The 24,112-nt window shown below is 44.9% G+C and overlaps 1 protein-coding gene across 1 annotated transcript in view; it reads right to left on the bottom strand.

Moving 5' to 3' along the window:
- Window positions 1–24,112, bottom strand: part of LOC125176664 (beta-galactosidase-1-like protein 2) — a 50,806-nt gene that overhangs the window by 8,786 nt on the left and 17,908 nt on the right. The window contains exons 2-9 of the mRNA XM_047878440.1: window positions 21,878–22,075; window positions 20,114–20,182; window positions 19,432–19,527; window positions 17,538–17,646; window positions 12,780–12,872; window positions 9,855–9,936; window positions 3,466–3,536; window positions 290–374 (exon numbers count right to left, since the gene is read on the bottom strand). Coding sequence (XP_047734396.1) covers window positions 290–374; window positions 3,466–3,536; window positions 9,855–9,936; window positions 12,780–12,872; window positions 17,538–17,646; window positions 19,432–19,527; window positions 20,114–20,182; window positions 21,878–22,075 — 803 coding nt within the window. The remainder of the gene's footprint in view (window positions 1–289; window positions 375–3,465; window positions 3,537–9,854; window positions 9,937–12,779; window positions 12,873–17,537; window positions 17,647–19,431; window positions 19,528–20,113; window positions 20,183–21,877; window positions 22,076–24,112) is intronic.

Genomic DNA, 24,112 nt, shown 5'->3' with positions numbered 1-24,112 from the left:
GGATTTTTATTTCTTCTTTCTACATTTTCTGTATTTGCAGGATGTTTGCAATAGGCACACGTTATTTATCTAATACAGAAACATGATAAAGTACTGTTAAAAGTCCTACCATTCTCTTTAAATGTCAAGACAAATGACTCTGGCTATCAAGATCTGACTATTACATGCAGATAATCCCAGGAGCCTTGCACCCTACAGCTTATTTACATCAATTAGCAGGTTATTTGGAACTGATTTTTACTTTGTAGGTCAATACACATGGTGGATATAGGTACCGTAAAGCACTCACCAGAAGAATCCAGGATGTTGTGTGGGCCTCCCCACGAGTCAAACCACCCGGTCCAGTACTCCATCACCATCTTGGGCTGAACCCTCTGGACACCACAAAATGAGAAGTTAGCTGGCCAAAAGAGGCAGAGGAGAGCTCTTCCTTAAGGGAAATCCTAGCCCCTCGACCCTCCCAACTCATCCCTGGCCACACACTCCTTGACTTAAGGTCTATCAAAAGCAGAGCACAGGTGAGGACCAAATGCACGAGCACCAGCTGAATCTCCACATGTGGCCTCCACACTTCAGGTGGAAAGTGGAACGAACTAACACAGTTGATGCAGGAGACCCTGCTGCCTTAATGTGGTTTTAATGTTGCATATGGTGCTAGTGAGAAAACACAGAAATGTGTGTTCAATGTTAGTCTGCATTAGAATTCAGCATGTGCTCCGAGAGTCTTGTCCTACATTGGTTTGCTTTCCAGGCCAAGCCAACCTTTGCCTATCCTCTCTCAGGGAAGGAGAATGTTATATCAGGATAATTCCATTTCTGAAGGGCACGCCGAGGATGCAGACCCCTCAGGTGCTGGAAGAGTCAGAGGGCTATAGAGTGGGCCCTTTCTTGAGATCTAGCTTAAACAAAAGTGTAAAACTGGACAAGAAAATCAGAGCACTATATAGCACACTTATTCACAGTTCAGGCGCTGCAGCCACAATAATTGGCTTCACACCTTGGCTAGGATGTTCAATAACAATTAAGTCTTTAATATTACCTCAGAGTACTGACTTTCTCATGGGATTGTCCCCAGGAAGCAGGAATCATTCCCAGAGCCATGCTTTATTCTGCCATGTTTTCAGAAGAACCAGAGCATCTGAGGGAGGTGTAAGGACTAGTTTGCTGCTGTTTCAGGCTTCCTACTAGAGATCCTTCCTCATTCATCCTCATTTATCAAGTACTTTCTCTGTTAGTAATGGCCTTACATTTAGAGGACAACACATACAGAGCAACAAAATCTGGTCCAGAGTGATGGGGTAGATTTATTATCTTATGAGTAGAAGATATCAACCCCACCAGAGTAAAGGTCAAAATAGTCACAACAATTTTTTTAGCAAGACTGGTGGTTTGGTTGTCTTTACAGCTGTCTCCCTCCCAAGAGGGGGATACACTATACCATGTTTAAGTCACTAAGGGAGAAGTAGATTCCAAGTGTCATATGTCAATAGTCTCCAGTGCCAGGAAGGGATTTCCCAACTTGAGGGTGCCAGGGCCAAGGTATGGGGGTATCTACCAGTGGCCCAGGTCACTGCCCCACACAATGTGGTGTAGAGCTAGAACTCTGCCTCAGTCAACTGTGCTATACTCCCTCACCAGTCACTTACTGGGTGCTCTATTTGTTCTATAAATCTGTGCCCTTAACTGTAAAATGAGGAGACAGCTCACCTGGTTACTGGGAAAATTAAATGAGATATTACATGTACAGCCTTCAGCACATGATGCCTAGCACTTGGGAAGAGCTCAAGAAACCATCACTGGACATGGACATGAGGACCCAGCAAGGTTTTGACATCCCAAAGTAAGCAGAGCTGGAACTATCCTGTTTGAGTATTCAAAGCAGACTTTGATCTAAGTCCTCTTCCTTGAGGAAAACAGACATCCCTGAACTGTGGACAGAAAGGCCATTGGCAGTACTAGTCTGTCAGCAGGATGACCTGACCTGGGTGCACAGGTGTGGGGCCCCTCTCTAAGGATGACTAGAAAGGAGCCAACACGAAGCCTTGCTATCCCAGGTGCTTTCCAAATATTACCTCATTTGATCCTCAACCCTATGAGAAGATACTACCATCATTCACACTTCACAGAAGAGGAAAGAGAAGCACAGAGAGATCACACTACAGAGTGGGCAGAGGGGAAGCTCACAAAATGCTACACCTGCCTTGGACAGCACTCAAGCACAATCCTACTCAGTTGCTGGGGAACTGTTTATTGGACACATATTTCCACAGGTAGGTCACAAACCCCATGAGGACACAGACCCTACTATCTTAGTTACTTCAGGGTAAGAGGGCCTAGCCACACTCTACATGCAGAGCAGACACTCAGTGAACACTGGAGGAAGGAAGGAAAGGAAAAAGGGTCTGGACCCAGGCCCACCCAGACCTACTGTCTCTCCCCTGATCAGCCTAACAAAATCTCCCTGGGGTCAGTTCCCATCCTGCCCCATCTCTTCTCATTCCATTTGTCCCTCTAAACTCAGGTAGTAGCCACATCATACACATGGGCAGCCCTCATCTTCCACGGCTTCACACTTCCATGGTGACTTCAGATGGATGTGCCTTCAGATGCTACTTCTGCTCTACCAAACAAACAGGTGGGATGGAGAACAGCCCTACCATCTCTGTGGGCATCTATTCACAAGTGATATGAACACTCCAACAGCTCCACACTAGGCCTGGGATCAATGTCTACATCTAATAGGTGGTGACAATTTGGAGCATTCACACCCTTCAGTAAGACATGGTGAGAGATGGGGCCTCAGCTCTATGAATGGGCCATGGCCAGATTCCATCTGCCTCCTTAGGAAAGACAGACACATGAATTCTAGAGAAGAGAAATCAATCAGAATAGGATTTAACTGTAAATTCCCATCAACTTGAGAGATGTGGACTTATAGTTAGAAACTCTTTTCTCCTCTGACCTGGAATGGCTCAGGCCTCCCATCCTGCTGATGAAATAATCTTTCTAGGCCTAGAAACCTACAGGTTAAGGTCAGACACACAGTACAGGACAGGAAAGCATTTTTGTGGAGTCCACAAAATTCTAGTCCAGAGCTTCTATGAGCAAACTGAGCCTAGAGCTCCAAAAAGGGCCCCTTTCTCAAGAATGTGGTTTCCTAACCACATTCATGCATCAGTCTATATAGCAACAACTCAGAGAAACTTCTCCACTTCTACACTGCTATTCTGACTGAGGGTGTGGCAACATGGGGACAACAGGGGTTAGGAGCCACAGTGCAACAGGATGTCTGTGAGATGAAAGGCTGAGCGAGTCCTGAGTCCTTCTTCCCCTGTCCCAGAGCCCTGGGCATAGCTGCAGGTACCCCAAAACACCGCACACTTCCTGACAGAGGTTCTACTTGACTCTAAGACTTCCTACACTCATGCCAAGCAGAGCAGGCAGCTGCTCCTGGGCCAGACTTACCTGGACACTTAAGAGAAAGTTGGTTAATAACTGCAACTCATGCTGTGACTGCAAGTTGATGGTGGCCAGCACTGTGAACGGCAAGCAGAAAAGAGAAAGGATTGTCTTAAAGCCAGGGAGACATTCTGAATTAACCATGACCTTTCCCAATTCATCAGCAAAATAAATTAATTAATCTTGACATTGTTTCCCACCTCCAATTAGAGTTAAGTTCCTGTGATGTCAGGAGATTTATCTTATTCATCTTGGAAACTCTACCACTCAGCACAGAGCTTACAGGGCAGTCACTCACGAGGCATCTGTTCTTGATTAATGTAATTTTTACAATGAGAGTGTGCATTTCTGTTAGTTATTCTTTTGGAGGAGCCGAGAGTCTGATGTTTATTTTGCACCTCAAGTATCTAGTGCAAGGTGATGATCTAAATGAAAACTCCTCTTTTATTCCTTAGATGAGGACTAATTTTGTATTCCATTCCATAATGTGTCCATTCTATAATTTAAAATTATATTTTAAATGGCACCAGTGAGGGGTGCTTGGGTGACTTCATTGGTTGAGCATCCAACTCTTGATTTTGGCTCAGGTCATGATCTCATGGTTCACGTGTTCGAGCCCTGCATCGGGCTCTGCACTGACAGCTCAGAGCCTGCTTGGTATCCTCTCTACAAACAAATAAACATTTAAAAATAATAATAAATGGCACCAATGGTATGCTGGAGAAAGATGTGCTACATTTGGCTTGTGGCCATGGACCCTTTGGCCTACCCCAGCTGCAGAACTTGGCTCTGAGGCTCCTTGCCTGCCTGTTGTCCACCTGGACAGTAGGACTCAGAGGCACTGGGCTTGGTCTTAGCTCCAGTGGGTCTGGGAATACATGACAGAGACTGGGCCAGCCTGCCAACCTGGCCACCCTGACACTGTCCTGTTGGACATAAGCCACTGATTACCAGTGATTAAAAATAAACAATAGCTGAGGCTCTAAGAGATTAAAACATTTGCTTCAAGGTCACACAACTGGTGAGCAGCAGACTAGGGCTACAATCCCAGGCCCATCTGACACTGACCCATTGTCCTTGGATGTCACCATCCTCCAGCAATCTACTGGATAAGACTCTATATCGAGACCCCTCGTCACGTAAAGGAGAAACATTGAAGACAAGAAGCCCGTCTGAAACTGAGCAGGCAAAAATCTCAGAAGTGAACAGGATTAGCATGGCTAATTGAACATAACAACTATTGCTAGCCTTCCTCACACTCCACTAAAATAAAAATGAAGGAATGCAAAAGTAGAAGTTTGTAAAAAAACAAGACCTGAAGAGAAGACAAAGCAGAGAGGAAGTTTCAAGAAAATCTCAGAAGACTGCAAAGGGCAGCAGGTCAGTAAATGGCCTAGGAGAGTGGAAGAAGTTTCGACCACTCCCCACTTCCAGCCTAAGGACTTACCTGATGTCCCAGACACCATGCAGCCGGAGGACATCTCTGTCCCCTGCCTTACACACTCCTCAAGCGTCTTCCCCAGCTGCTTCCCCACTGGTGCCCAACCCCAGGGGACCACACTCTCTGGAAAAGCTGAGCCCGAGTGTCTCCAGGCTTGGAGGGATCTGTGCAGCAGAGTGTGGAGAGGTTTGCAGTGGGGCATAAGGGCCATCTCAGTCAGGGGATTCCTGCCCATTCCTCCTGCCTGACTCCAGCAACAGATCAAAGGATTCTTCTCTGGAAACACTTAAAAGCGCTAAAGAGATTATCTCCAAACACTGACATTTAAAGGCTTCCATCCTTTAAATAGCACACCCTGGCCCAACCCCTGCCCCAGCCTCTCCTGGCACTCATTGCCATGTGGCTGTTCAGTGCCTCCTCCTTCAACTGCTCAGACAAGAGCCAAACAATTGAGAAAAATCCCCTCGTGAAAGATTGAGCAGAACTGTTAAGTATTAAAAAAAAAAAAAAAAGTAGCACATCCTCAAAGCAAGGTAAGAAAGATACTGTCCATTTAAAAAGTATGTCCTTGGGGCATCTGGGTGGCTTGGTTGAGCAACCCACTTTGGCTCAGGTCATGATCTCACAGTTTGTGAGTTCGAGCCTCGCGTCGGGCTCTGTGCTGACAGCTCAGAGCCTAGAGCCTACTTCAGATTCTGTGTCTCCCCCTCTCTCTACCCCTCCCCTGCTCATGCTCTGTGTCTCTCTGTCTCTCAATAATAAATAAACGTTAAAGAAAAAAAAAAGTATGCCCTGAGAAAAGAAATATATTCAAGAAAATAAAATCCAGGAAATAAAGAGAAAGATTACAGGACAGAAATTGAGGAAGTCATCCAGAATATGGAACTAAAGGACAGAGATCAATCAAAAAGACAAGCAACTTAGATAATCGATAAAAAAGCCCAATCTACAAATAACAGGAGTGACCAAAAGATCAGAAAAAAGAGGGAAAACATATCAAGAAAAAAAAGAAAGAAAGAAAGAAAGAAAGAAAGAAAGAAAGCACTGACTAGATGTCCCACTGACAACAACCACAACTGTTTCAATTCAAATGACTCACAAAAGTGCCACAAAAGGAAAAGAATCTCACACCAAAGAACATCATTGTGAAATACCAGAATACCAAGGATAAAGGAAAATCCTGTAATTTTGTAGAAATGGGAAGAAAAAAATATACACAGAGAACATATAAAAGAAGGATCAGGAAACAGAATGTGCCTGTACCTCATCAGTGACAGCGGGCGCTAGAAAATCAGGGAACAGTGCCTTCACAGTTCCAGAGAGAACCAGAGGTTAGCCTCAGGTAGAGCTCCATCAGGTCAGGGGCAGTGGGGTCTCAGATGCATCGGACTTGACACAGAATCTGATATATACAGATGTTTGAAACACAGTGTGACAGAAATTTGGAAGATCTTTGGTAAAGGTTTGTTTAAAAGAGAAAGGGGGGGGACACCTAAAACTAATGTAATATTGTGTGTCAACTATGTGTGCGTCAACTTAAATTAAAAAATAAATAAATAAAAGAGAAAGGGGGAAGGGGGGAGATTTAAAAAACTGAAAGGAAAAGAGAATAAACAGGATAATTGCACCGAAAGTGAAAACCAAGAAACCGAAATTCAGCCAGTTCACAAATACTGCCCAGAATATGGCTCGCACCGTAGCGGGTGGGAAGGGCATTTCCACGTGGTAATAATGCAGGCACCAAGAAACCAACCAGAATTATGACGTAGCCACACCGCCAGGAACGCTGCGGGCCCAGGTCTCGTACGGGGAGTGGAGGAGGAAGCCGCACTTCTGTGGCTTTATTTTTACACCTTGTGAATGTCTTACTTTAATTACATTTCTAACTAACTGAAAAAAGTCTTTCTGGGCAGCAAGCACGGCTCTGGAGGTCAGGGAGTTAGAAGGCACCAGGAGGGGCTTGGCGGGGGCGGAGCCGGGGTTGAGGCGGAAAGGGCACGCCGAGGGTGGGGCCGGGGGGGTGGGGCCCGGGCACGGCGGGGGCGGAGCCAGGGTGAGGCAGGGAAGGGCACCACGGGGGCGGCGCCCGAGTTGGCAGGGAGAGGCAAGGAGGGGCCGAAGCAGGGCGTGGGGAGGAGCATGGAGGGGGCATAGCCTGGAGAAGGGGCCTGGCGGGCGGGCCAGGGGAGGAGCGCGCCGTAGGGAGGGTATGGTGTCCAGCAACCTGCCTGGGAGACTCCCTGATGCACCGGAGGCCTTGCTCAGCACACTGCCGACACGCTAAAAATGTACACCAGCCTTCAAAGGGCCTTGCCTTCCCAGCACTGGCCACAGCTCCTCCTAGGCCCCACCGAGTGGCACGGGCCAGCGGAGGCCTTGGAAGTAGTCACAGGAGATAGTGCCACCGCGTGGAAATGGCGGGAATCGCTGCTGGTCCTTGAGGAACCCAACAGTCTAGGGAAAGGGCCTTCTGTTCATTCATCCAGCAGTCACGCCCTGGGGACCCCCTGCTGGCCGGCGCTGGCCTAGGGCTGCAAAGATGAAAGTTACTATCTGTTCAGTCTAGTGGAGGGGAGGGCGACGAAGAAGGAACTGGAAAGGGACATGCACTGCAGCAGGGGCAAGCCGATTGTGGGAGGAAGCACCAGGCAGCTCATAAGAGGCCCTTCAACCACCATCATCTATGCAGAGCATGAACCGAACCGTGTCCAGGCACAGGAGTACAGCCTAACAAGACGGAACTTAGCACTGCAGTGAGACAGGTAAATAAAACAAACTACCCAGAATGTTAGAAGGCCAAATAAAGCAGGCCCAAAGAGCCGGGGGAGCTCCAGGAGGAGCTTGGGTGTTTAGAGGAAACCTCACTTGGAGGTGATCTCAGAGAAAAACGGGAGGAAATGGAATAGCTATGCAGGTATCTGCATGAAGGCTGGAGGTGTCCAGTATGTTCCAAGAACAGGTAGGAGGCCAGGAGGGTGGAGCAGGAGACATCTGGCCAGATCACAGAGGTCACAGGTCAAAGGATGCCCCTGGAGGTTTTTCTCATAGCTTGTGCTTCACTGTCAGCAAGGCAGAATGTACCTGAAGTTCAGGTGAGGCATGAGGTGATCCAAATGACATTTTCAAATACTATGTTCAGAAAAAGTTGTGCAGCAGTCAACAGTAAAAAGGAACATTAGTTCAGTGCTGTGGCAATAATGCATATGAGAACAATGGTAACAGTTCAGATGCTAAAACTTGAATCTGGATAAATTTGAAGATAAAGATAAAGATAAAAAGAATTTGCTGATGGCTGTATGTCAGGCACACAGAAGGAGAGGTCTGAGAGTGCCTACAAAGTTTAGGGCCAGGGTTACTAGGGGAAATGGAGATGCAATTTACTGATAATAAGAAGATTAAAAAGTGGGGCAGACTCTGGGAGGGAAACAGACAAGTTCAGTTCTCTGCTGGTTCCACTGAGACCTGCAGCCTTCCTGGGCACTGTGCCCAGTATGCAGATGCACATGTGAGGCAGGAGTTCAGGGAAGGTTGCTGACAGAAACAAGCATCTCACAGTTATCAACACACAGATCAGATTTAAAGTCACCTGGATGACACCACCAGGGCACTGAGTGTATGGAGGAGAGAATTCATTCCAAAGGGTGAGAAGTAAAGAATTTAAACATCAGAATTTGGAGACAGACATGTGACCAGCAGGAGATACCAAGAAGGAGCAGCCTGTGAGTTCAGAGAAAAAAGTAGGAAATTGGGTCTCAGACACCAAGGGTGGAAAACATTTCAAAGGGAAGAGATTGATGGCTGCTGATAAGTAAAATCAGAGAAGTCAGAGGCAATGAGGATGAACGCTTAAATTTATAACATGAGGTCACTGGCGATATCAAAAAGAGCAGCGGCAGTGGAATGGTGAGGGTGGTAATGTGGTTCCCATGGTTTAAGAGAGAGAAGGGGAAAGGGCCTGGGGGGCCAGTGAGCATGGACATGGGGAGAGCTCTTGAAAGGGGAGCAGAGAAACACAACAGGCTTTGGATAGGGAAATGAGTCAAGAGATTTCTTTTAGAAGAGAGAAATAGGGGTGCCTAGGTGACTCTGTTGGTTAAGCATCTGACTCTTGCTTTTGGCTCAGGTCATGATCTGGGGTTCATGAGTTTGAGCCCCGCATCAGGCTCCCTGCTGAGAGCATGGAGCCTGCTTGGGATTCTCCCTCTCCTTTCTCTCTGCCTGTCCCATGGGCACAGGTGCTCTCTCTCTCTCTCTCTCACTCTCTCTCTCTTCAAAATAAATACATAAATTTTAAAAAATAAAGAAGAGAGAAAGAACATGTTGATATGCAGATGGGAATAATCAAACAGAAAGAGAAAATCTGATCACTGAGGGCAGAAGCAGGGAGCTCCTGGAGCAATGCCCTTGAGTAGCTGAGGGAGAAAGGGCTTGGTGCACAAGGGTGGAGCTGGGCCGGCACATCTACAGTAACAGGAAGAGAGGTTAGAGTCAGGGAGATGGATGCTGCTGGATGGAGAGCCACCATGGTCATCTACACTTGTTGCTCAGCCAGTTGCTGTCACAGCAGGGGCTACATACCCCCTGGGCAGTGGTCAGCCATCTCCACGATTTTGGCAGGGTTTGAGTAAGCCATCCTCGCAGGACACCCTCTCTGCAGACATGCAGACGCTTTCCAGTATGACCAACTCACCATTTCCAGCTTATAGTCTGCAGAACACTGTTAGTGTCCTGAGTAAGTGCTCAGCAGAAGTGGGAGACCAGAGAGATCCATGTGACATGGATCCTCCAACCCTCTGAGGCCCAGAGCTTCGGGCCCAGTGCCATGCAAACAGGAGAAGCACAGATAGCAGAGAAACTCCACTTGTGGCTCAGGCCATTTGGGGAGGGGGGCGTGCACAGTGAGGCCAGGGTGCTGATCCCCCACCCTATCCCTGCACAACCTCCAGGTAGGCACCTCCATCCATGACTCCCTTTTGCAGGCCATCCTTGTTGTCTGAAGTCAAGAGCAATTCCACAATACCCCGGTCTTCCAAGGCCTATGGGGGGGGGGGGAAGAAGGCAAGTCAATATTCACTCCTCAGAGCTCCTGCCATGTCACACAGCTGGGAAGGTGGCAGCCAGAAAAGAAAGAGGGAAAGATTCAAAATAAAGCATTTACCTCTCCACAGAAAATGGACAGAAACCCTCCTGTCTGTGCCCACCATGTTCAACAAAGCTCCTATCAGCTGAAGTCCAGCTGAGGCAGGGGTAGGGCTATCAGACTCTGACATCTCTTGGCTGCACCAGATCTGGCAAGGTTTCAGGTCTGGCTGGTGCCCTGTTCCCATCTAGGAACAGAGGGCAGCTCGGCAGGGCCAGATGCTATGCTGTCACCTAGCAGCTGACTACAGGGCTCTACAAGTGGGTCAGGCCTTCCTGATACCAGAAGCAAGCAGTCCATCACTTCCTCACACTGGGCCAGGGTGGGCTCTGTCCAACCGCCATGCCCCAGCCACATGCCTATGACATGCTGCACATGCCCAGTAGAACAGGAGGCACTCCTTGCAGGTTGTAAATCAAATGAAGAACTGGAAGGAACACACACTGTGTTGAGATGCAATAACCATTTTACCACTCCAAATAACTGCTAACATTTATGGACCACTTACAGTCACGCCAGGCCTTCTGCTAACTACTTTACATAGACTAGCCTATTCAATCCTCACATTTAATAACTGTACAGATGAAGAGTCTCAGAGAGGTTGGATAAAGTGTTAAGGGATACAGAGCAAGTGAGCCAGTATGGACTTGAATCTAGAGTCTGCCCACCTTGAAAGGCTCTGCTTTGGGCCTATGGGCTCTTTTGGATTAGAAACCCCAGCAAGGGGGACTTTTCTATAATTTAACATGCGGATATTTTTATAAGATTGCTTATTTCAACCAAATTCTTTGGGAAACAGGTGAGGCAGAGAGATAATCCATGGGGTGCATAATGTTCATATCTAAACCTGATGCAAGTAAGGAAAGAACAGAGTGGGCCCTAATTCTCAGGGACAACAGAAGCCACAGAAGTTCAATCCATTAGGTAAGATAAGATGTTTATTAAAAGCCCTGGACCTACCACCTCACAACTGTCTAGCCAGTCATTTGCTGATATGTAACAGGCTTTGCCTTTGTTTGTACCTTATACATATAGCATCATGTGGGTTGAGAGGGTGTAACCATCTTTTACAGCTGTACTAGTTGCACTTGACTTTTCATGGCCATTAATCTATTGACTGCACACTGTAAGGGGTAATTACTATTTACTGTTTCCTGACGAGCAGTGATCTGCCAAGCAGAGTTCAGGGTCTTGTGTCTATAATCTCACTTCATTCCCAGAACAGCCTTAGAGAAAGCATTCTTGTCTCCATTGAACACATGATGAGGCTAAGGCTCAGAAAGGTGAGGTGACTTACCCAAGGTCATCCTATGCTGATGGTGTCCACATGTCCATTACACCCAGAAGAAGCTGCATGGCAGCTCAGGAGGGGAGCTGGGAGCTCTTGCTTGAGAGCAAGAGCTCAGGGTGACAGGGGTGTGTGATGCAGCTTCTTTTTGTCCATCTGTCTCACATATGGTACCTTCCCCAGACACCAGGGAGGTGTTGACTGAGCAGGAGAAGCCCCTTAACAACTGCATTCTCCTCTCCACACCATCAGCAGAGCTCTTCTCTGCAGTTCAGGACTCAGTAAACAGCTGCTGGAGAAGCTCCAGCATTCAAGAGATAGTCCAAGGGAAAGAGTTACAGTGCAAGAAGCTCTCCTGTCCTGCACCCTCGTTGGGATCTTTCTAGCTAATTCAAAGGCAAAGAGGAAGCTGGAGGTGTGGTCTAATCAAGTCTGCAGTTGGGTTTGACTATCAGGGTGGAACTCTCCCCTTCCTGATTTTGGGAATGCCTCTTTCTGGAGACAGCCTTGCTCCCTACATGGGGCTTTCTGCAAGAGACAAAAAGGGAGCAAGAGTAGATGAAATCCTATAAGCAGGAGTGCTTGAGCTCATTCTACCTACATGCAGGGACTGAAGTAATTTCCAGACAGAAAATGAATCTGCCTATGACAGTAGAAGAGATGCTGACATCATGGGCCAAAGCTAAAGCAGCTTTAATTAGGTGGATTCCCTGAGGCCACTTAACATTTCCTCAATGTTTCCTCTATAACCACTGCCAATGATCTATCAAAGTCTTATTTCTTGACTACTTACTGAGAACAGTCCTAGAACAATCCTGAGCCAAGTGATCTCACACACGCGCACAATTCAGAGAGGCAAATTCTCTCATTATCCCCACTTCAAAGAAGAGAAAATGGAGGTTTAGAAAAATAAAGGCCTTTTCTCAAGGTCTCAGCTACTAAGTAACAGAAACCAGATAGGCCTGTTCTTTAAAGTGTCATCTAGCCCAGCCCTTCTCTGATCTCCCATGCATTAAATCAATGGTTCTCAAACTCACACACACATTGGAATCAGATGTCTGAGGACCATCCCAGAGATTCTTATTTAATTGATATGCTATATGGTTTGGGCATAGGGATTTTTAAAGTGAATGTACAGACAAAGCTGGGAACCCTTGCTTTAGATGCTGGAATGGGGGCAGCCTTTATAGGGAGACTTCACTAATCCTCACACTCAATTAAGTCCATCCCTTTATTCTCAGCCACTGCAACCCCATGTGTGTACTGCAACCCCCAATTAGACTCAATAAAAAGTAAATAAGTGATGACCTCACTGAAATAAAAGTATGGTGAAAGGATTCACTAATAAATGTGGTATTAATATGAGAAAAGTACTAGACCAACATGTCACATCACAGCCCATACTACATTCCAGAGGAAGGAATATGAAGAAATAAAGAGCTGATATTTACCTTCTTGATGTAAGGCATATAGGCGGGGTCTCTGTTATAGGAACCATATTCATTCTCCACCTGCACAGCAATGATGGGGCCTCCATGCTTGTACTGGAGAAAGAGATAAACAATCAGAAGCTGAATTTGTAGTGGAAGCTGTACTATCTAATTTCATCATACTTCTCACCCATTAGCAGCAAAATATTCCATTTGGAAGCAAAATTCTCAAAAGATTTGATTATATAATTGACAGTGATGTCAGTAAGACACAGAGAAAGTAGGGAGTTCCAGGCCCTGGTTCCCTATGGAAACATCAAACAATTAAAGACTAAATAAAATAACTTTATTTTATTAACTGGTCTGGAAACTAGTTAAATGTTTAAGCAAATGAAGAAAAACACATGTTTAAAATGATAGGAAATATCTTGGTGTTTTTGCTCATCCTTGCCCAACCTCGTCCCTGGCACAGTGTGGCATAATCCCAAAAGATCAATCTAATTCCCAGTTCCTTCCCTCAGGACAAAAGGAGCAAAATGGAACTTGTTTGTAGCCCACTTGTCTGTGGGCTGCCCAGTAGACTAGTTTCTGTCTCATCTGATTTGGAGCTCAGACAGCAAATGTTGGCATAGTTTGGACCTCAGGCTAAAAGTAACACAAGGCAGTGGAGGTCACAGCATGTGAAAATTTCAGAGGTTCTACAGACTCATGTATGCCTGTGCAAGGGATTATAGGCAGAGGAATATGATAGAACATCTAAGGCCACAAAGGAAGGTGGGGTGAGACTCTTTGGAAAATTAAGACATGTAAAAGCAGCCAGGGAAAATTGGAGGCAGGGGTTTGGGGAAAGGCACACACACACAGGCCAGACTAGACACATACCCAGGAAACATCTGAGAAGATCTGGAGCCATAACCCCATGCTTATCTTAATGTGTAGGAGCCCACCAAATAGTGAAGATGTTCCCCACAAGTCTGCAAAGACTATGAGAGGTGACTGTTGTTTCAAATGTCCAATTTTCAACAACAACAAAAACACAAGGCAAAGAAACAGGATAATACAGCTCATTCAAAGGAATAAAGTAAATCTCTAAAGAAATGCACACACTTAATAAAGATTTTAAAACAATCGCCATAAATATGCTCAATGAGCTAAAGAAAAACATGGACAAAGAAATCAGGAAAATGCTATATCAGCAAAGTGAGAATATCAATACAGATAGAGAAACTATAAAATATAATAAATAAGATTTCTGGAGCTGAAAAATATATCTGACTAGAAAAAATTCACCATAGAAGTTCAACAGCAGATTCAAACAGGAAGAAGAAAGAATGGGCTAACTTGAAAACAAGTCATTTGAAATTATTCAGTCTACAGAACAAAAAGAGAGAATGAATAAAAGGGAACAAAACCTGAGGGACTTATGCAACATCAGTAAGCAGACAAAAATACTCATTGTGGAAATTCCAAAAAGAAGAAAGAAAAGGGGCAGAGAGATTATTTGAAAAATTAATGGCTGGAAACCTCTCAAATTTGAGAGGACATGGGTATACAAATCCAAGAAGCTTCGGTGAACTCCAAGTAGCATTAACCAAGAGACGACACTAAGGCATATTACAATCAAACCGTCAAAGCCAAAGACAAAAAGAGATTCTTGAAAGGAGCAAGAGAAAAGCAACTTGACACATACAAAGGATCCCCAATAAGACTATCAGTGGATATCTCACCAGAAATCTGGCAGGGCAGTGACAGAAGGATGATATATTCAAAGTGCTGAAGGGGAAAAAAAAAACTATCAACTGAGAATTCTGTATCCAGCAAAACTGTCCTTAAACAATGAGGAAGAAGTTAAGATATACTCATACAAATAAAAGTTGAGGGAATCTGATACCACTAGACTTGAGTTATGAGAAATGCTACACAGAGTCCCTCAAATTGAAATGAAAAGATGCCACACAGTGACTTGAAGCCCCTTGAAAATATAAGGTTCTCCTGTAAAGGTAAATATATTTTAAAAATGTAAAAACCAGTATTATTCTAATTTTAGTTTATAAATCTACTTCTTATTTTTAACAGGATTTAAAAGACAAATGCATGAAAATAATTATTAATCTATATTAATGAGTACACAATATATAAATATGTGACTTGTGACATCAATAACATACAGCAAGGTTGAGCTGTAAAGGAGTAGTTGTGATTGTATGTGTGATTAAAGTTTAGTTGATATCAATATAAAATATAGAACATCATATCTTTAGGACAGTATTTGTAATCTTCACGGTAACCACAATGAAAATATCTATAGAATATACACAAAAATGAATGAAAAAGGAATCAAAACTTGTCACTATGAAAAATCAACTAAATACAAAGGAAGGTAGTAATAGAGGAAATAAAGGAGAAAAAAAGCTACAAAACATACAGAAAACAAATAACAAAATGGCCAAAATAAATGCTTCCCTAATAGTAACTTCCTTAAATGTAAATGTTTAAACTCCCCAATAAAAAGACATAGATTTGGACTTGAACAACACTATAGACCAAATGTACCATATCCACATATATAAACACTCCATCCAGTGACACAATACACATTTTTCTCAGGTACACATGGAACATTCTTCTCCAGGAGAGATCATATTTTAGGCCACAACAGAAGCTTTAATACTTTTAAAAGATTGAAACCATTCAAAGCATATTTTCCAATCACAGTAGAATGAAACTAGAAACCAACAGCAGAAAGAACACTGAAAAATTCAAATTTCAAATTCCACGAATATGTGGAAATTAAACAACACACTCTTAAAAAACAACCAGTAACCCAAAGAAGAAATAATGGGAAAATCAGGATATATCTTGAGTCAAATGAAAATAAAAATTCAACATAAAGTTATGGGATGAAGCAAAAGCAGTGATAAGAGGAAAATTTATATCTATAAACACATTAAAAAGGAAGAAAGGTCTTAAGTCAACACCTAACTTTTCACCTTAATGAACTAGGAAAGAGAAATAAGCTAAACTTAAAGGTTTAATGAGGAAGGAAATAACAAAGGTTAGAACAGAGATAAAAAGAGATTTAAAAATAGAGAAAAATAAAAAAAACCCAAGAGTTAGTTCTTTGAAAAGATTAACAAAATTGACAAAGTTTTAGTGAGATTAACTAGCATAGCCACATTATTCACAATAGACAAAAGTAACCTAGGTGTCCACTGATGAATGAATGGATGAGCAAAATGTGGTCCAGAGATACAATAGATTATTATTAGGTCTTAAAAAGTAAGGAAATTCTGACACCCACTACAACACAAATGAATGTTGAAGACACTATGACAAATGAAAGAAGCCAGATATAACAGGACAAGTATTACAGGATTCTACTTATATGAGGTACCTAGAGTGGTCAATTTCATAGAAACAGAAAGTAGAATGGTGGTTGGCAGGGGTTATGGAGAGGGGAAATAGGAAGTTAATATTTAATGGATGCAGAGTTTCAGTTTGGGAAGCTGAAGAAGTTCAGGAAATGGATGGTGGTAATGTTTGCACAACAATGTAAATGTACTTAATACCAGTGAACTTAAAACCACTTAAAAATGGTTAGAATGGTAATTTTTATGTTACGTAAAATTTATATTATGACAAAATTACCATAATAAAAATAAAATAATTATGTTATACTCAGAAAATGCTTTTTTAAAGAAAGGTCTAGTACATCATTTCCATATTTAAGAATGCTTCTAAGCCATACTCCTGGCATGACCTTCCCTAAAAACCACCTTCCCTAAAACCTCTACCTCCACCAATCTACTACAACTGCTGAATCATCTCAGTAATTCCATCTTCCTTATAAAAATGTAGGCCAAAAACTTCCTGGCTTGTTGCTTCTTTCATTATTAGGGCTTCCAGATTTAAGAAATAAAAATACAAGATAGCCAGTTATATGTGAATTTATAATGAATAAGTTTTTATATAAATTATGAATATTTTTAATGTAAGTATGTCCCATGTAACATTTAGGATATATTTATACTAAAACATATTCCTTGTTTATCTGAAGTTCAAATTTAACTTAGTACCCAGTGTTTTATTTGTCTACCCTACAGATGATCAAGTAGTTCCTTTGATCTATGTGTGCTGTGAACATTACAAACCATTGACTGAAGAGCAATTTTTATTGATGTACTAATTTTTTATTAATGTACTAATTTCTCAGCATGACTCTTATTTTTACATAAACTATTAATTATTCCCATTCCTGCTTTTTTATTGTTTCCAAATATTACATGCAATGATAAGATAATTTCTTCCCAAAATTGATTTTTATCACTTATTGAATGAAATAGGCACCATACAGCACCTTTTTGATACTAGAAAGATGTACCTTGAAAAGTCATCAATTGTAATTTTATAACTACAAAAAGTCCCGTGTATTACAGGTAAGGGCCTATCCATTTATGCTCTTTTTCACAAAGAACTGAGCCACTATTGGGATGCCAATCAGTGGGTTTTTCAGAATAAGACATCACATCGGACATTGTGTGGAATAATGTAAGCCCTTGTGCCTATCTCTTCAGCACTGAACCACCTAAAACAATATTGAAATACATCTTTTAAAAGACAACTATTGCAAACCCCTCCAATTATAGATCTCAGGCAGTGGGGAAGAATGTGTTCTGTATTGAAAGGAACTGGGAGCCCTTTGTCTGAGAGTTAACCTAGGACTGTTTACTTCCAGTAGGAAAATAGCTGAACTTCCAAGAAGAGTCTCCTTGCTTTTACCTGGAGTGGCACCACCCTGGACATCAGGTGATCAAAATAAAGGTCCACTGCTTCGGTGAAGCCCTTGTAAGTTGTTCTCAGCCTCATGCCAGAGTCTTGGAGTAACCAGCTTGAATAAAAGGGGGGTGGGAATTAGTTGCACTGTTTGTGGGTTTCTCTTGGCAGGAGATGGTGGGGAGAAAAGCAGTGGCTTCAGAGTGCTGGGGGTAAGCAAGACAATTCCCACCCCACCACCTCCACTCAGCCAGGAAGGCAGGAGATTGTGCAAACAGATTCAGGGGCAAACACTGCCAGAACTCAAGACCTGCACTCTGCACTTGTTTCCCTACCAAAAGACACCAGCACTGCTAGGGATTTTATTTCCAGCTTTATGGCTACGGTCTGGCTGCCAGTCAGAGTGAGAAAAGCTTCTCACTGAATTCAAGGCCCAGCATGGAAGCATTTACTCTAAAATCTCATTACAAAGGGGTAAAGCCAAAAGGGTTAAAGAATCACTGGGACCAGATGCAACTTTCTGGTGTCTCCCAGAAAACTAAGCCTGACATGGAGGTCATGAGAGGCTAATCCACTTCTCATTCCTGTCCATCCATCCATCTGCTGCTCTCCACGCTGACCCTGTGACTCATTAACATCAGCCTCCACAGCTCTTCAGAGCTTAGTTCAGAGGAGGAGCTGCAGAGCAAGATTAGTTCTTCCCACAGCCTGTCCCTTGTGATCACATTTCCCAGGTGAACCCAGATCATTTGTTCCAGAGTTAGGAACTCTTCCTTCTCACTTGAAATTCTAAGTAAAACACTTATATTTTCTTAAAAAGGGTCTAATGCTTCACATCCTAAGTTGGAAGTCCTGAACAAGGTCAGAAAATTATCAATTTATGTTAGGTAAAAATGCAGGAGGAGAGAGCAGCTTCCTTTAGACTGACACCTCCACCCTCCATCTCACCTAAACCAGGTCTAGCTTCTCATCACCACTGGGTCTTTGCCTGTTTGGGCCTCCCTGGGGTGTGCCCACATGCCCATCCTCGATGCCAGGACCTGAGTGGACAATGCTGCCCAGGAGAAGGGCTGAGTGCTGGAGCTCCTGCTGTTCTGAGCTAACACTTAAATCCTGTCCTCCTGGCAGCTCTGGCTGGGCCTGAGGACATCACTGACACACAGATTTCTAATCCCTAGGTGCAGGGGGAGGGCACTCTGGCTGTGTGCATGGCCTTGTCAAGGGCACTCTTGCCAAGCTGAACAGCACAGAGACAGAGAAGTCATCCTGGAGAGCAAAGGAGATGGAGACAGAGCCTGCCTGGGATCCCTAGGGAAGGGCTGGGTGGAACTGGAGAAAAGAGAGAAAACAAAGCCTGGGCTAGTAGCTGTGTTACAGGGAGAGGCCATTCCCAAAGGAGACCACGAGGCAAACAGGACCAGCCTTCTTCCCTCTTGGGGTGGCATGGTATAGGAGAGAGTTGATCTAACCATCTGGAACACTGTGAGGATGGGAGAGATTACCCCTATTAACAAGGAAGTCTTTTTGCTGAAAATTAATCACAATGATGAGGACAAGGAATGAATGTGGTACCAGGTGATTACTGCCCAGATTTCTACTCCAGCCACAGAGCATTCTACTGACCTCAGTGGAGACTACACATTCTAACATAACTCATTAAAGCCTTAAATTTTAAGATAAAACATAAAACAAAAACAATAATTTGTTTCTCTAATACTTTATTAAGATAAAGTAACATCATTTAAAATGGCTCCCTTTAGGTCCCACTTATTCTGGAATGGTGTTTCAGTACAGAATGAAAAATATACTTCAATAGCAAAATTAAACCTACCTTTGTGATTAGCATTTTGCACAAGCACACAGGACAGCTCAAGCCACAGCCCCTCACAGCCCCGCTCACCTGGGCAAGCCCCCGAGGTCGATCTCACTGCAGATGTAGGGGCCTGGACGCAGAATCACCCACAACCCGATCTCTGCAGCCATCAGCACAAAGGCCCTAGGGAGGTCAGTGTCAGCAGCTCTCAAGACATCAGGGGGGGAGGGTGGGGATGAGCCTGGCACACATCACAAGGTGGTGGATCTACCTGGCTCCTCCCCTCCCTGCTTTCAGACGCCCTGCGAGCTGCGTTCTCCCCTGCCCCCAGCCCAGTACCTTCTGCATAGTTCTACTGGGGGCATGAGGACCAAGGACATCAGACAAGATACGGTGTGTGTGGGGGGGTGGGGGGTGGGGGGTGTTCCTAACAGTGAATGTGACCCCAACAGTCTTGCTACCCTACATGGGTAAGCCCTGTCCCAGCCCAGGTGCTGGACCACACTACAGAACAGGGCAGACACTGAAGATTGATACCTCTGAGCTGCAATGAAAAGGTCTGAGCTCAGAGGAGGCAAACTCAGACCCTGAGAGTAACAGGTTCATGTCTGGAGAGCATTTGGGTCCTGAGAACAAGGCTCCAGACCCCAGGCTGTCTCTGGTTCTCAATGCAGAATGGAGATGGCCCTTTGATTCCCGACCAACCCAAGGGGCCACCTCTTTGCCTCCCAGCCTTAGGCCATGCCACAGAAGCAGTGACAGCACTTACTCCAGGTCCAGGTTCCCAGAGAAGTCAAATTTGCCTCTTTCTGGCTCGTGGAGATTCCATGGAACATAGCTATAATAGAAGATAATTACAGGAATGAGCTTTTCATTTATTCCACTTCATCTTCCAGATTACCTTCTTTATCCCTAAAACCCATTATGATGGTCGAAGATGTATTTCTTAGGCACATTGTTTTAATGGTATCAGGACTGGAACCAAGAACTAACTGAGGAGATCTAGGGACCTTAGAGTATCCAGGGCCAGTCCCTGGGTGGCTAACAACTCATCTCCTTAGGAGAAGGGAGGGAAGGCCAGTAAGATTTGGGTGAAGCATAAGATGTGATCACAGGTCAGCTTGAGCATGCACTCCCCCACGTTCCTCCTTCCCTCCCCATGTCTCCTGTTCTCTCTTTATCAGCTGGTGGAGAAAAGGTAACTTTCTAAGAGAGTAAGTTAAAAGTAAGGTAAGAGGAAACCTCTGATCAGTCCTGTTTTTACTGAAGCAACCAGAATTTCAAATAACTTTTTCCTTATCTTCTAAAGAGAAGATAAGGAAATAAAGTAAGTTCTTCAAGGGGCCCAACTCAAGGGATGTATGATAGTAACACAGCTGCTCCTCTCCTGGACTCCCACCCACCCCTGACTTCCAGTGAAGCCCCTTCCAATTGAGACTCAGGAGCTCCACATTTAAGGAAATACACATTACTCAGATTTTATAATGTAAGATGCTTAGCCTACAATGTTCCCACCAGCTTCAGGAGTCCTGTGATGTGTGAATGTACCCTCAGGATCAGAACTTACATACACAAATAAATGGATCCTTTTAAGTAATCCTTCTGGAAAATTATATACATGTGTTTCAACTGTGCTGTTATAGCCCAGAACATTCCTGTAATTCTTTTTAGAATTTATCTTCAGAGCTGCTTCAACAAACCACCCAAGAAAATCCACATCCTTGATCTGTAATCACATATTTTTTTCCTGAAAATAGAATAGCCCAGCCTGATATAACCCACTTTATTTCATAGACTTGGATCCAACTATCTTTTGGCAGTTTTGAAAAATAAATCCACAGAATGATAAGATTCTTCACAACTGAGCATATTTTTAACTGATTCACATATTCAACATTGTACTGAGTGCCTATCATGTGCCTGTCATTGTGGTCAGTGCTAGACTGGAAGCCATAGTGCTCTGAAGATAATTCTAAACAGGAATGCTGAAAGGTGATGAGAACTTCCTTAGGAAGCTATTTTGAAAAAGATCACACTCATTTGCTAAATAAGTTGGGGGGTGGAGTGCTTGTTTAAAATATACATACATATATATATACATATATATATATATGTATATATATATGATAATTTAATCACCTCCACCCCTACACTCCCCTCCTTCACTATATTCCTTCGTGTATACACCATTGTTCTTTCTATGCCTCTAAACCTTACATCCATCCTGTCTCCTCATCTGCACTAGTGGGGAGTGCTGTGCAGATGAAGAAAAGGAAGGTGTTATAGCTGGCAAACCTAAGCAGGAGTGTGGGTGACCTGATCCTCCTATATTTTTCCTCACAAAGCTTAGCACAAAGATTCTCTTCAGGGACTGATCAGGTCCAGGATCTGGCAGTGCTTCCCCCATCCTGACACGATGGAGACCTACAGGCTAGGCTGCCTAGAAGCAGCCCAGGACACAGATGCCACAGATGCCAAAGCTCCGGCGGCCGGGGGGGGGGCGGGGGGGGGGGGTGTGTGTGGCAGCACTCACGTGGTGAGGGTATTCAAGCCACAGGCTTTCATCTTCAGCAAGCGGTCCCTCCAGTATTCCTTGGGCACCCGGAAATAGTGCACAGAGCCCCCAAAGATCCAGAAGGTGGAGTCCTCCAGCATGAAGTGTTGGCCGTTGGCCTGCAGCCCTGATTGCCGGTGTCTCAGCCATGCAGGGACCAGATTATACCAGTCCAACCTGCAAAGAGAAAAGGCAGCTGGCAAGGTTGGCTTATCTTCAGCAATGGGCAGCACAGAGTGTTAGGAGACAGGGTTCTTCTCCACAGGCCTGCTTCTGAGGCCTTCAGAAAAGGCTCCCCACCCTCCGACTTAGCCAAACCTTGAAAGGCATCTTTCTTCAGCACACTCATATGCACCCCACTGTAGGGGAAAAGCAAGCTGAGACTATAGTCAGGAACAAGACAAACACAATGGTCAATATGGAGACTCTGCTATGGGGACAGAGGGCGAGGTGGGGGCACACGGCACGGAATGGATATTCTCAGGGGGCGCGGGGTGCCCAGGGCAGGTGTGGCACGCAGGTTCCTACAATGGCCAGCTCTTGTAGGCCATTTGACTAAACATCAAAGGAGCAGCTACTTCAAATAGTACCTCTGAGCCACATTGTGGTCACAGCTGCCTGGCTTGAGGTGCAAATACCTGGAAGGAGGTATCTGGGTTAGAAACAGCATTTATTCATTGACCAAATTTCCAAGTCTTAATTATTATCTAAAGATCAAGTTGAAGTGATGATCTAGCACAACAGAGAGCCCCACCTGGGAGGGCTGTTGGAAAGTGTTAGTCCCTGGAAAAGCAACTCGACCAAGCGGAGCCCACTCAAATTGATCCCCATGACTAGAATTCCCTCCCTCTCTTTTCTCCCCAGTCTCCAAAGGCCATGAGAGAAACCCAGAAAGAGACGCTGGAGGAGCCAGGACATTCAAGAGAGTTGGAGAGAAAGAACCTCAGCTAGGCCAACATGGCGGAGAAGTAGGGGGACCCATACTTCCTGCCACTCTCAAACAAAGAAGTGCAGAAGCCAAAGGACTTTGAACACCAGAGCCTGGGAGGAAAAGAAACTGAATCTACTAGGAAGAAAATGGGGAAGCTGGAAAGAAGATAGGTGGGTAACTGCAAACTGGGGGAGATAAAAAACAGCCACATGGGCACGGAGCGGAGGCACTCCCTTCAACGGAGAGACAAAGGGAAAAGAAAGAGGGGCTAGGGAAGTGAAGGACCATATCTGGACAGGAGAAAGACCAGGGACTGAGACTGAGAGGGATCCGATCTCTAACTGCAGGGCTTTCTTTGGACTGGAGCTGGCTCCCTGTTGGTGCACCTGGAGAGGAGGGGAGCCTGGGTGTGGTGGTAGGTCAGGGGCTCAGTCGTCAGTTGGAGGAAGTGGTTCCCTCCCTGGAGGGCTATGTGATAGTACAGAATCTGTCTGTGTCCGCCACTCCTGGGCACAGTGGCTGGGCCAAGGGTGCAGTCTGCAGGAGGAAAAGGCTGCCATCTCTCTGGAGTGCTGTGGGAAAAGACAAAGCCTGCCTGTGTCTGCCACCCCGGGGGCTCGTGGCGAAGGTGGTGGCTCTTGGTCCCCAGTAGGAGAAGGCTGTCCTCCCTGAAGTGCAGGGGCACAGACAAAGCCAGCCAGGACCACATATCCGTCACACTGAGAGGCGCTTCCCCAGTGCCAGAGTGCACAGAGCGGGACTTTGAATCCTAGTCAAGCACAGGGTCACGGGAGTTGGTGGAGCGAGAAGGACCTCCCCACCTGTGCCCTCAGCACAATAAGGACGACTCAAACAGAGTCCATCGGGTCCAGCTCCGTGGAGAAGAGACTGGGGGATCACCATTCCACACACCACCACCACCAAGGTGGGGCCTCAGGGATCAGTACTGGGGCCCAGAGTGGAGGTGGGTCCAGATTATGCCAAACCATGCCCCTCTGTGCTGGGTAACTGCGTATCACCACAGCAGCACAGACCCTGCAGACAGCTACTCCCGACAAGCGACGCAGCATTGCCTGGATTAACTCTAGGTCAATTCTGGATATATAGATATATTCTCCATCCCCCCCCCCCCCATTTCTCCTCCTTATCTCTTCCATGCCCTAGGCTGGTTACTCTGGTTATTGTCTGTCTAAACAGACATATTTAATCCATTGTCTTGATACATATTCTACACCTCCTTATTTACACTCCTTTCTCTCTCTCTGGAATAATCAAGCAATATA

The sequence above is a fragment of the Prionailurus viverrinus genome, chromosome D1 (genome assembly GCF_022837055.1).
Source record: "Prionailurus viverrinus isolate Anna chromosome D1, UM_Priviv_1.0, whole genome shotgun sequence".
Lineage (NCBI taxonomy): Eukaryota > Metazoa > Chordata > Mammalia > Carnivora > Felidae > Prionailurus > Prionailurus viverrinus.
This window is presented reverse-complemented; position numbering and strand designations above follow the sequence as displayed.